General features: G+C 38.9%; 2 protein-coding genes across 13 annotated transcripts in view; one reads left to right on the forward strand and one right to left on the reverse strand.

The window, feature by feature from the left end:
- Positions 1-14,033, forward strand: part of GSTCD (glutathione S-transferase C-terminal domain containing) — a 132,294-nt gene that overhangs the window by 113,454 nt on the left and 4,807 nt on the right. For all 3 annotated transcript variants that reach the window (XM_015138905.3, XM_078001455.1, NM_001266390.1), the window contains 3 exon segments: positions 5,689-5,822; positions 8,927-8,957; positions 13,235-13,304. In XM_015138905.3, coding sequence (XP_014994391.1) covers positions 5,689-5,822; positions 8,927-8,957; positions 13,235-13,304 — 235 coding nt within the window.
- The window catches only part of LOC114678372 (uncharacterized), a 109,966-nt gene that overhangs the window by 48,062 nt on the left and 47,871 nt on the right, over positions 1-14,033 (reverse strand). The window lies entirely within an intron of this gene.

The raw sequence follows: 14,033 nt of genomic DNA on the forward strand, positions 1-14,033 counted from the left end.
TCTTGTGTAAACAAGAAACTACCTCTCCCCAGCTACTAAGAGAGACAGGAAGTTTATTCTATGAAGAAACTGAACCAAAGAGGCACCAAGTATAGAGATAGGCATAGAGAAGGGCAACGGTGATGTGCCATACCAAGAATAAGAATTAAAGGAGAATCTGCATACTGACAGATAGATCTCTTCCCTACCCATCTGCCTTCTAATTCCAGAACCACAGAAACAGGATCATTTCCACAATCATCAGGATTAAAAGATTCCCCTCTGTAGAAGCAGAACTGTCCCCAGAGAAAAGAACTACAGATACTGCAGCTATAATTTAAAAAAAAAAAAAAAAAAAAAAGGCACCTGTCCAGGCTTTTTGATCACCCAGTCACTAGTGAAGCCCACCAGTTTTCAAAGCCTTACGCTTTCATTCAGAACTTCCAATCAACTTTTTAGTGGTTTATTCTTTAATATGAACAGCTAAAGGAATACCAAACATGGAAAACTTCCAAAATGGAAGATAGAGACCTGTATTAGTCTGTTCACACACTGCTAATAAAGACATACCCAAGACTGAGTAATTTATAAAGGAAAGAGGTTTAATTGATTCACAGTTCTACATGGCTAGGGAGGCCTCACAATCATAGAGGAAGGTGAATGAAGAGCAAAGTCATTTCTTACATGGCAGCAGACAAGTGCATGTGCGGGGGAGCTCCCCTTTATAAAACCATCAGATTTCATGAGATTTATTCACTATCATGAGAACAGCATGGGAAAGATCCACCCCCATCATTCAGTTACCTCCCACTGGGTCCCTTCCATGACACGTGGGAAATATGGGAGCTACAATTCAAGATGAGATTTGGGTGGGGACATAGTCAAACCATATCAAGACCAAAGCAACAAACATGATAAAGGGTCTTAGTCAAGGAGAGACAAGAGAAGATAATACATTAGTGAAATAAGGATATAATAGAAAAAGAGTGAATGATCAGAGAAAAAGAAAGGATGTCTTGAAAAATAAAAGTATGTTAGCCAAAATTGAAAACAAATTAAAAATTAAGAGATAATGTATTTTTTAAAAGAAATATAGCATACCACTTGAAAAAAAAAAAGAAGAAAAAATGAAACTGGAAAGAAGCAAATTTTTTAATTAGAGATTTAGTCCAGGAATCAAATACCTCAGTAATAGCAGGACCAGAAAAAGAAAACTGGTAAATGGTGGGGAGGAATACATCAAAGAAAATATAGGAAAATGTGTTAATAATTAAGAATGCATTTCTCTTGATAAAGTTAACTTACAGAATAGCCTAAGCCAAGGCACACTGTGAAATTTCAGAACACCAAGGGTGAACAGATTTTCCCAACTGTTTCCACAGAGGGAAAAAAAAATAGTGATATACAATAATTTATAATCCAAATGCTATCACACTTCTTAATAGTAGTGTGGAAGGCTCGATGACAGTGAAACAGCACCTCGAAAATTCCAATAGAAAATTTCTAATCTCAAATTCTATACCTAGCTAATCCATCAATCTAGTAAAAAAGTAAAATAAAGAAAAATTCGACAGTCAAGGTCTCAATAAAATGGAAATTGTACGTACCCCTTTTCAGCAAGCTACTAGATAATGTGCTTCATTAAAATAGAAAGTAAATGAGAAAAAGGATTAAGTGGTATCCAATACAAGAGAAAATTTTTTAGCATCACGGGAGACGGAAGTCTTAGGGCAAGAGCTGGGCAACAGGCCTAGAAAGCATTGAGTCCATATTTTAGTAAAACATCAGAAAGCCCAGGAAAGATGTCTCTAGGAAAGAAAAATGGAGCTGACCAATTATTTGAAAGTTTTCAAACAGTGGAAAATTATATTGTAGAGCACTTTACAGAGCTTTTGGGCAGGGAACGACTTGAATGTTAAAAAAACAAGCAGATATCCAGCACTCTTCCCTCAGCCGTGAACAGTATATACAAAGCCATGAGAAAAGATGGGAAAAGGGAAGATAGTGTATAAATGTGCATAAAAAGCCAAAAGCTCTTTTCTCCTAGTAGAAAGATAATAAATAATGTCTAATATTTACAAATCAAGAGATATCAATATACATTCATCATATAGAAAAACAGATTTTCAGGAAGTAAACCAATGAATTGAAACAGCATTGACTTTGGTACACAGATTTTCTTTCAGGGGTGTGGCAGTGTGTACAAAAAAGGGGCTTTTAATATAATTGCTTACCTTTTAGCAATTACCTATTATTTGAATTTTAAAGCTGATTACCTATAATATTGTTGTATGAAAGTTTTAAAAGAGGGGAACAAGAGTACACAGGTGGAACTAGCCTGCTTCTCTGTCTAAGGTATCTATAGTTAAGAATCCTTCTTCGAAAAGCAACGCCAAGAGAGAATGATTGGGCTGGGGCAAGTTCAGAGATCATTCAGTTCAACCTTCTGCTTTTACAGATGGAGAATTTGAGGCTACCAGAAAACAAGAGTCACCTAGCAAGTTAATGTGGGAGCGGGGTCTAGAAGTCCAGTCAGTGACTTCCTGTTTACTTCCCATATCTAAAGAAAAGAGTAAATAGAGCATAGAGAACTAAAAAAAGAAGTTTGATTTGAAGTCAGATTGAGTTTAAATTTTGGCTCTTTGTTAAAAAAAAAATTAACAGTTATTTCTCTTACTTGGAGCAATATTGACCAGTTTTTGTTTAAGGACTATTTGCTTGTTTTTGTATGTGTGTTCACATCTCTTGCTCATTTTACTCTCACTTTATTGGGCTTTTTCTTTCTTTTTAGAAGTGTGTTATATATTAAGGATATAAATCTTTGTTTGTGTTTTAAGTTGTCAGTCTTTTCCCTACTTTGTCATTTGTCTTTTTACTTATGGTTTGGTTTTCTGCTAGTCTCTACTAAAAATACAAAAAATAGCTGGGTGTGGTGGCAGGCACCTGTAATCCCAGCTACTTGGGAGGCTGAGGCAGGAGAATTGCTTGAACTCGGGAGGCAGAGGTTGCACAGAGTCGAGATCACACCATTGCACTCCAGCCTGGGTGACAAGAGCAAAACTGCATCTCAAAAATAAATAAATAAAAATAAATTTTATCTTGTCAGATTTATTAACCTTACCCCTTATTGCACGTAGATTTTTAGCTTAGTTAGGAATTACATCCCATTCCCCTTGGTTGTGCAGGAATTTACTCATATTTATTGCATTTTAAATCTCTTATGCATTCAAAATTTATTTCCCATGTGTGATGACAGGAAAAGATCTAATTTTTAGTTTTTTATATGGCTATCTGGTTAACCAAACATTACTTATTTTAAAAAAGTCTACCTTTTCTCTCTGGTTTGAAATACCACCTTTATTGTATGATAAATTTCCATAGCAAATGGTTTTTTTGGTCTATATCTCTCTTCATTATTTGCCTGTTATTTCTGAGTTTCATTTGATAACAGTGAAAACTAGGAGTATGTGATGCAGTAAAACCTTTTATGAGTAGACAATTACTACATTATCTATAAACTATTGGGTAAATACTTATTCAAGTTACTTATTTTCTTTAAATGAAGGAAATAAACTCACTTTTTTGCATGTAGTGAAAGGAATGTGAACCTAAGTAAAGAGAGACTTATAAAAGTAAATTGTCTAAACTCCTTTTTGCTTGGAGCCTGAACAGGGTTTTGTAGAGAAGCTGTCTGATGCATGGGGTCAGGCTTTGAGGTCAGTCTCCTGCCCCTCAGTAGCTGTTTTGTTGTGGGCAAGTTCTTAATTTCCCAAGACTTCATTTCCTCACATCTAAACTGGAGATAATAAAGTCTTTCAGGGATGTTGTGAGCATAGTTCTGAGTGCCATCACCCCACATAGCATAATGCCAGCACATAAACACTCAGTAAATTTCAGTTTGCTTTCCTTCCAGGGGAAGATGTGTCTATAATTTTTACTATGAAATTTTTCTCCAACTAGTCATGAAAATAAGGATTAGCCTGTTTTTTACTCGAAAAAGCTGACTAAAAGGAGCATATGAGAAATCAAGATTATTTACTTTCCCAATTCCCTGTAGTTGTTGGTGCCTTTACTGGATACCAGCCTTCCTAGGCTGTTTTCAGAGTGAAACAGGAAAGGTGGGATGACAGCAACATGGAGATTGTTGACTTCTATGTGGCTCATGTAAGTCTAGAAGGAGGAGGAGGAATTCAGGAGGACAATTAAGAACAGAGATCAATGGGTGCAGCACACCAACATGGCACATGTATACATATGTAACAAACCTGCACGTTGTGCACACGTACCCTAGAACTTAGAGTATAATAATAAATAAATAGATAAATAAATAAAAAAGAACAGAGATCTTGCTTTCTTCTTCCTGATAGAGTATTGTTTTTAGCTTTCCAGTTCAAAGGAGGCATCTGGCTTATAATATTTTACGTTCGCTGAGTGTGGTGGCTCACGCTGTAATCCCGGCACTTTGGGAGGCTGAGGTCGGGAGTTCAAGACCAGCCTGACCAACATGGTGGAACCCCATCTCTACTAAAAATACAAAATTAGCCAGGCGTGGTGGCACATGCTGCAATCCCAGCTACTCGGGAGGCTGAGGCAGAAGAATCGTTTGAACCTGGGAGGCAGAGGTTGCGGTGAGCTGAGATTGTGCCATCGCACTCCAGCCTGGGCAACAAGAGCAAAACTCTAGCTCAAAAAAAAAAAAAAAAACATTACTTTCTAAAATTTACAGAAAATCTCCTCTTTACCCTAAGGCCCCTCCCTACCCTGAAGTTGGTGAGGGAAGATTATAATTTATTACAATTTATGTCTGTTCAGAATGAAATGGAGATGTGAGGGGTTTTTTGGTGTTGGTGTTTTTTGTTTGTTTGTTTTGCCAAAATCCAGTAAAGGTTATTCATCTTTTAGAATCCCTACGTCTGATTTTCATTCAGAGTCCTATTTAGGCTTTATTTGGCCTAAGAATTTTCATAATTATCTCATTTGTAGTAAGATTGTAGTAAGTATAGATATACTTAAGGATATGTGTTTTAAAAACACTTAAAAATCATTTTGAGTTATTTTTATGAGTTATAGAAGCCCCACTTATTATTCTAATTCATAATTTCATTCAATCCTTTTAAAATAAACTCATTGAAAATAGTTCCTGTAACTCATCATTCAATGTTAAGGATTGTTATTATGTGAAAACATCTTAAAAGGCATGACATGATATGACTCAATTAGTTTTAATACAGCCCTGATTGGATTATATTAACGTGGCATTTGAGGAAGTGTTTTCAAATACATTTTTATTTAATTTTTACAACAGCATTGTGATATGTCAGTATTGTTAACCATCATTTATAGTTGAAGAGATTAAGGCCCAAAGAAGCTAAATTTTAAGTGGCTCAGGGTTACACAGCCAACCAGAGTAATAGACTCGAAATTCTCGTTTCGAATCCAGTGTTCCCGGAATGATGCTATAGTTTAGATATCCACTTGTGTTAATTTTTCCACACTAAAATTGCATCAGATTTTCCATTGAATGAATCCTGTGCTTTATTTGCAATATTCCATGTGTAACCTTTCAAACTTGCTTAGTTTTCGTAATTAATTTATATGTGTAGCTAAGTAGTCCTTTGGTATGGCCAAATGAGAACTATTTAAAAGGCATGAAAATCGCACTGTGAGTTAAGAGGGAACTTAGTGCTAAGGCCTGTTTTTATTTTCTAGGTAGCATTGCATGCTTGTGGAGTGGCAACAGACATGGTGATTGAGCACTGTATCAAAACACGGGCTTCCTTCGTCACATGCCCTTGCTGTTATGGTTTCATTCAGAACACCTCAAAGTTTAATTTTCCAAAAAGGTGAGAAATTTAGTGTTCTACCTAAGACACCAACATGGGTATAAGCCAGGACACAAAACTTGTTTGATATAAAGTTGCAATGACTTCATTTGGAGCTCATTTCCTCTTTTCACAATGTCAAATTTTGTTTATAAATTGTATAAGGAAGAGAAGAACTCCTTTATGTTTGTCCCTGATTTTTCCCTTGGATCCAGTTTTTGCTGAAATTTAGAAGCAAGGCTATCCAGGAGTCAGGCAACTAGAAGTCTATCGGCTTTAGCACTTCTCTCTGTATTTCTGAATAAATTTAAAACTATAACCGTAATATCTATGAGAGGCAGTCAAGTACAGTAAAGTGTTTAGGACCTGGAAGTATAGTGCCTGGGGGAAAATACTAGCTCCTTATCATTTTATAAGGCAAATTACTTAAACTTTTTTTACCTTAGTTTTCTCATCTACAAAATGAGGGTTTTGATAACTACCTCAAGGTTTTTGTGAAAATTTAATGATATGTGTAAAGCCTTTAGAAGTGGCAATAATAAGTACTCAATAAATATGAACTGTTGCTAATAATGGTAGTAATGTCACAGGATTCTTGGGGCATTGCTTTGCCAGCTGGAACCTCTGTGGTTGGTGGCGCCTTTGCCTGAGTTTTGCTTGGGCCCACTGGGCTCATTCCGCTCACTCAGCCTGGAAGGCTGCTCTTGGCTTGCACTACCAGCCCAGATCCCACACCTGCCAAAGATGAGTCAGGTACAGAGTGGTGAGGGGTACATGAATGAGCAAGCACAGGGTCCGGCCACTTCACACAGCCAGGCATGCTGGCTGCTGTGGGGCAGGCATCTCCAGGCACCAGCATGGGTGCTGGTTCCCTGTGAGGCTGCAGCCGGACCAGGTGTACTGAAAGCAGCTTCCACTGTGAGCACTAGGGAACACGGTGGCAACCAGAAGCTTGGAAATGCCAGGAGCCGCAGAGCCCCTCAGAGGGTGTCACAGCCCTGGCTCAGGGAGCTTCTATGTCTGGGTTCCCTGAAGGGCCGCATCTCTTCTCTCCTCTCTTCTCTCCTCATGCTTGCAACATGGCGAGTGGGTATATTTGGGGGCAAGGGGGCATGTCAGCCCTGTTTGTGTTACAACTCTTAGTCCTGCCATTTGGCAGTTCCTGAGCTCTTGTCCCAAATCCAGGAAGAATGAGGTACACAGACAATTGGAGGATGAGCAAGGCAAAGAGGTGCTTTATTGAGCAACAGTACAGCTCTCAGGAGATACAAAGTGGGTAGATCCTCTCCACAGACAGTCATCCCAATGTCTGCTCAGCTCTCAGCCGAGAGGAGACCCACAGAGGGTAGCTTCTCTCCATAGGCAGATCATCCCAATGTCTACTCAGCTCTCAGATGGAAGGAGACCCACAGTAGGGAGCTGTTCTCTGCAGGCAGGTCCCCTCCCCTCCCCTCCCCTCCCCTCCTCTCCTCTTCTCATCTCTGCAACCCTCAGCAGAGAAGAGATCCAGAGTGGGTAGCTTCTTTCTGCAGGCAGGTCATCCATTGTCTGCCCAAGTCTGGCAGAGTCTGGGGTTTTTATGGACTCCAGAGGGAAGGAAGTGCATGCTGATTAGTCCATGGGTGGCCATGGGTGGGCCTGGAAAAAGCACTATAAGTTCTCACTTTGGTCCACAGAGCTGGCAGCCTGGGCCCCAGGCTTCGGGCCATTCCTCAGTTGATGGTGGGGCTTCACCAGGGACTTGCCCCTTTCTACCTAGGAGCCTGTCTGCCTCCTGTTGCCGTCAACCTACCATCCATGGCGCCCATGGCACCCAGGCTGTTTGTGCCAAGGGGTGCCTACAGGCCCATGTCAAGCTGCCCTCAGTCCCCCCTTGGCCTCCCTCTCATGCTCATCAGCGCCCAAAGTCTAGAGGCGGCTGAGGCGGGGGTGGGGGCTGGCATGTCAGCACCACCTTGAGTGCATGCACATCTGGCCAGGTCACCACAGTGCCTAGGCTTGACCTCAACATTTGGTGACCTTTACAGTATGTTACTACCACTTCCCGTCTTTTTCACACCTATGTAGATTTACTGACATTTGTCCTCCCTTGTCCTTTGAACTGATCTCTTTAGGAAGTTTCTTTGTGAATAAGACCTATCTCAATCACCAAAAATAGAGTTGGGAATTTATAAATAGCATACTGTTTCTACAGTATGTGGAAAGAAGTACTCATTTCAAACAAACTAATTGACACTAATAAATTTAGTATCAAATGTATAAGTTAATGTTTTTGAATGACTTAAGAGTGAAGGCTATAGCATTAATAAAAGACAATGTTTATGGAATATATGTTTATCTTTATTAGCTATGACAACAGTGATTTCCTGATGTATTAATCACACCTTTTAAAATTTTCTGATGTTTTATTATTTGCTGATCCTGGAGAGACTGTTCCTCCCAGGGCTAGCCAATTCCTAGAGATAGTAAAGGTCTTATGAACAAGCATACCTTGCATAAGTAAACCAACCAACCCAGAGCCCTTACCCCACAACTACCTCCTTTATTAAACTCTTACTACTTCCAGACCACTATCCCCTCGTCCTACTACCCTAGGGCCAGATATCAAACAAGTAGGAACAGCGCTATGCCTGAGTTCACTGATATTGTTCAAACTAGGCACTCTCAAACCTGCTTACCGCACCTTTTTCTTCCCATGGAAACCTCTGCCTCCTGACCTATACTGGTGTTTCCCCATGTGGCCCTTCATCACATGGCGTGCCCCCTCTTCTTGGGGAACTGTGAGTAATAAAGTATCTTTTCAATGGCAGTCCGCTCCTGATCAGTTGGCTGTGCCACATGTTAAAACACCTGGATCTTAGTGTTCCCATGAGGTGTAGAGACAAAAAAAGTGCTTCTCTAACATTGTAAACAATCTGTGGAACAGATTTCTTAAAATTGATAACATATTGATGATATGCTTTTCTATCTTTTTATAAAAGCATTTCAAACTGGCATAGTTTTTACTTTACCATAGCATTTTATACTTTTTACATACAAGGCTATTTATATAATTCAGTTTCTTCAAGATTATTTTACTCTTAATACTTAGAATGATGACTAATTCTTTTTTTTTTCTGTTTCAGTGAGCAATTCAAGAAAACTTTATCATACAAGGTAACGTTAAAAAGATGTCATCCTAATACACTTTTTATCCTTTATATTTTTCCCTCTCATATTTCTAGTGGAGTAAATAATCTGTAGTTATAATTGAATAACTCATGAATGTCTACTGTGGGTTTCTTTTTCTCTTTCTTTTGCAAATCCAGATTAACTCTTCAAGTAGGTAACAAGATTTGTGAAGGGTCTGACATTTTAACTCTACTCGCAGTCTAACAAGTTAGCCTGCCAGTGGATGCTGGCAGAAGATATGAGACCCCTAAGTCAGAGACAAAGGACAGTTTGTTGCTCATGGCAGTAGTGGTAGCCACAATACCATTGTTTTCACACTGACTCTCTGCCACCCAATTTCCACAGGGCAGAAGCAAATGGGCCAGGTAACACCTGCCCTTTTATTCCAAGGGGAGATACTATATATTGTCCAAGACTGTTTACTCTGCAAATGTGCTTGAAAAGATAATCTAAAACAGAGGAAAATTCTGTTGTAAAAGGTCAGATAGTAAATATTTTAGACTATGCTGGCCACAACAAATCTCCAAGTATTCCTCTTCACTGTCCTTGACATTCTTATTGTTTTTGTTGTTCTTGGTTTACAACTCTTTAAAAATATAAAAACTTTCTTAACTCACAAGCTACACAAAAACTGGTCATAGGCTAGACTTGGCCTGTGGGCCACAAACCTTGCTGACTACTGATCTGGAACAACGACAGTCAGTGTCTCTGCTTGTAAAACATGAAGAAACACAAGAGACCCACAGAGAATTGTCTTCCAAAAGTAGTCAGAACACATACAGTTTTTAGTCACCAATCTGATCAAAACAGTTTCTAGCTTCCTAAACATCACCACTATCCAATTAACTGGTCAATAGCATGATATAATATAATTTAAGAAATGATAATATTTGAGAAAAATATATAAATAATTCCATTAGAAGTTGATAAATTCATTTGGATTCTTAGTTAATGCCACTTTTTGCACGGACTCACTAAAAAGAGACTCATTTTACATACCAGCCCCTATATTTTAGGACTTTAACTTTCTCTTCCATCAAATAGTTGAAATATAATGAGGTATAGTGACCTAAAAATGTTCATTGTTACCACCTCAGCAGCTGTATCTCCTTCATTCCTGCTTTATAACTCAAATGCCCACTTCCAACTCTGTCTCTTACCACCTCACGTGCTACTCACACCTTCCTCCCTTCCTACCAACTCCGCACACTGTACAAATATGCACAGATATGGAGGGTGAGAACCTTTAGTGTTCATGCTTTCAGCCAAAACCACAACATTGCTGGCCTTCACCTACTGGATTAAAACTTTACATATTTTAGGAAATATATGATTTTGGAGGAAACATTAGGACCCAAGAAACTTTGTTTGCATAGCATTCAGAACATCTCACCTTTCTCTCACAAGGCTATGCCAATAAAGTAGAAAATAAATTAGGAAAACAGGCCAGGTGCAGTGGCTCACACCTGTAATCCCAGCACTTTGGGAGGCCAAGGCAGGCAGATCACTTGAGAACAGAATTCAAGACCAGCCTGACCAACATGGTGAAAGCCCGTCTCTACTAAAAATACAAAAATTAGCTGGGCATGGTGACACACACCTGTAATCTCAACTACTCAGGAGGCTGAGGCACGAGAATTGCTTGAGACCAGGAGGCAGAGGTTGCAGTGAGCTGAGATTGTGCCATTGCACTCCCACTCCAGCCCGGGTGACAGAGTGACACTCTGTCTCAATAAAGAGAGAGGAGTGGAGAGGAGAGGAGAGGAGAGGGGAGGGGAGAGGAGGGGAGGGGAGAGGAGAGGAGAGGATAGGAAGAGGAGAGGAAAGGAGAGGGAAGAGGAGAGGAGAGGAGAGGGAAGAGGAGAGGAGAGGGAAGAGGAGAGGAGAGGGAAGAGGAGAGGAAAAGAAAGGAAAAGGAAAGAAAAGAAAAAAGAACTTGGGAAAACAAAAACTAAACCCCTGTTTCTAATCCCTCCTTGAGTGATACTAGTTAAACCAAACAATGAGAGGATGTATGGAAAAAATCAAGGGTGGTGAAGAGATAGGCTGCTAATGGTCTCCTGACTAGAAAAGAATATAAAATTTCTACAGTAGGGACGGGGCACACACAGTCTTTCAGAAAGCAGAAACTCTCCAGTACACCAGTCATAACCTTTTTACTCTTTCTCCAACACCCCCAAAAGCTGCTTGGCCTTTTGAAGGCCTCAGAACTTTGTGCCAAAGTACCTTGAGACTCACTTAGGAAGTGTTTTTCTCTATAGTTCAATTTAGACAGCAACCTTTCCTGAGTACCTACCATGTGCCTTGCCCTTTCAGAACTTGATTTTGACCAAAGAGAACATACACACAAATAATTCCAATAAAATATGGTGAGACTTATCAGTACAAGAGAACTGAATCTTATCTGAGATTGCGATTGCCTTGACATTACCGTTATATAAAATGAATCTTAATTTACAAACACCATGAGGACAAAGTGCACACTGTTTCTTCAAGTCATGTAATTCTGAATTATCCTTCTCTCCCTTCATTGATGCCTGTTAGTTTGTGGGGAGTTAAAGTTATTAATTGAAACCATTTTATTAGTTTCTCACCCATTGTCATGAAATTTTATAGTTAGCATTAATTTTTTTTTAAAGCATACAAGTTGAGACAAAGATATCCCTTTTTAAAAACCAACATTGCCACAGTCATTTCACTTATTAAAAATGGAGGGTTCAAATTTAATGTACAGAATACTAAAGGAACAAATGATGAATCTGAGTTTAACCTGTTTGCTAAGCTGACAGGTGAGATTATGTACACACTTAGAAACAACAGCTGTTCTGAATGAACAGTTGTTGTGGGATCATTGCTTCATTTCGACTCTGCCTAATCACTCACTTTTGGCTACATGCAGATTTAAGAGTACTGTGCAAAATCATCAACTGATTTTAAAGCCTTCTTTTCTTTTTCATTAATGCACTCTTTCCTAAGATTGTTAAGCAGAAGTAATAATCAGGTGCTTACCTCAGGCTGTCTTTACAGTTTGTCTTAAAGCAGAAAGGGATACACTTCTGCAGCCTTTTGGAGTGAGAGAAAGAGATTCAGGTTTCTCTCCTCTAAAAGGACTGAGTAAAGGGAAGAGTCAGGACAAGTCAAGAACTCCCTACCACCCTGCTGGATATCCCAGAAAACTACAGAAACCACACAGAGATCTGCATTGCTTCCTTTTCCTCTGATAGAATGAAAAGCCACTTAGCAGGCCAGGCGCAGTGCCTCATGCCTGTAATCCCAGCATTTTGGGAGGCAAGGTGGGCAGATCACAAGGTCAGGAGTTCGAAACCAGCCTGGCCAATACAAAAAAAAAAAAAAGTAAATACAAAAATTAGCCAGCATGGTGGCGTGCACCTATAGTGCCAGCTACTCAGGAGGTTGGGGCAGGAGAATTGCTTGAATCCAGGAGATGGAGGTTGCATTGAGCCAAGATTGCAGCACTGCACTCAAGCCTGGGCAACAGAGCAAAACTCCATCTCAAAAAAAAAAAAAAAAAAAAAAGAAAAGAAAAGAAAAGCCACTGCCTGGAACCACATTCCAGAGTTGCAAATAAATTTTATAAAAGAAAAATATAAGTGAATTTTTGGTCTTTTAATTTAACACATTATAATAGCAAAATGTAACTATATTTTTATATTTCAGCTAAAAGCAACTGGGCAAAATGACCCTGAGAATTTTCTGTGCCTCTATTCTTAAGAACTAAATCTGGGCCGGCTGGGCATGGTGGCTCACGCCTGTTAATTACAGGACTTTGGAAGGCCAAGGCGGGCGGATCACCTGAGGCCAGGAGTTCGAGACCAGCCTGGCCAACATGGTGAAACCCCGTCTCTACTAAAAAAGAAAAATAATAATAATACAAAAAATTAGCCGGATGTGGTGCCATGTGCCTATAGTCCCAACTACACGGAGGCTGAGGCATGAGAACCACTGGGAGTCTGGTAGGCAAAGGTTGCAGTGAGCTGAGATCACACCACTGCACTCCAGCCTGGGCGACGGTGAGACTGTCTCAAAACAAAACAAAAAAATACAGTGTACTTGAAGGGAAGAAATTATTAAGTAGCATCTTCTGAAAGTTTACTTTTTTCAAAAATACTATTTGTGCAGTACTTTATTCAATTAAACAATGTTGAACTCCAGAAAAATGAGTTAGTTTTTTTGGTGGTTGTTTTTATAACTTTGAAGCAGAAGATAAAAATAAACCCACATTCTATTGCTTTTTCTTTTAGGAACACATGATTCTGTGCAGATTTGCAGACCAGACAGCTGTCCAGCTCCCACCCCAACGAAGGCTCATAGGTATATGTTTTCACAGAGCAGCTGTTGAGTGTATTATGCACAATATGACTGGGAATTATTGGACCAAGTCTATATGGGAAAAATTTAGCAACATGAAGTCTATTTTTCAATGAGAAACTAAATATGTTCTTCCCCCCAAAACTTAATTCATATTGAAAACGGTATTGTAACTATAACATTTTATCCTATTTTGGTTAACTTTAATACTTTTAAATATATTTTGAATGTCTGTACATTGAGTAGAATTCTTACATTAAATCTCTTATTGTTATGAACAAACTGCAAGATCTATCAAAAGCCATGAAAGAAAATAATAAAGATTAAAAAGTCAACTATATATACCAAAATTGATGCATTATAAAATGTATACACAGGGATGATAATGTTTTCTTTCTCAGGAAAAAGGATACTTGTGTATCATTTATCATAGACCAATTTGTTTGACAATATTAAACATTACCTAAATTGGAAGACCACAGAAACATTTCAAGTTTAATAAGTAATTGATTTATTGAAGACTTCATTTTAGAAAAAGAAATCACATTTAAAAGAATAATAGCAGTTAATAGTTATACATTTAAGCACTGAGCTAAATGTTCTCGCCTGTTATCTCAGTAAATTCTTACAAATATACATATGGGGTAGTACTATTATTTACATTTTAATGACAAGAAAACTGAGACAAAAGCTTGCCTGGGGTCCTTCATCTGGTAGATGATGGAGCTATAC

This window comes from Macaca mulatta, chromosome 5, assembly GCF_049350105.2.
Source record: "Macaca mulatta isolate MMU2019108-1 chromosome 5, T2T-MMU8v2.0, whole genome shotgun sequence".
Classification (NCBI taxonomy): domain Eukaryota; kingdom Metazoa; phylum Chordata; class Mammalia; order Primates; family Cercopithecidae; genus Macaca; species Macaca mulatta.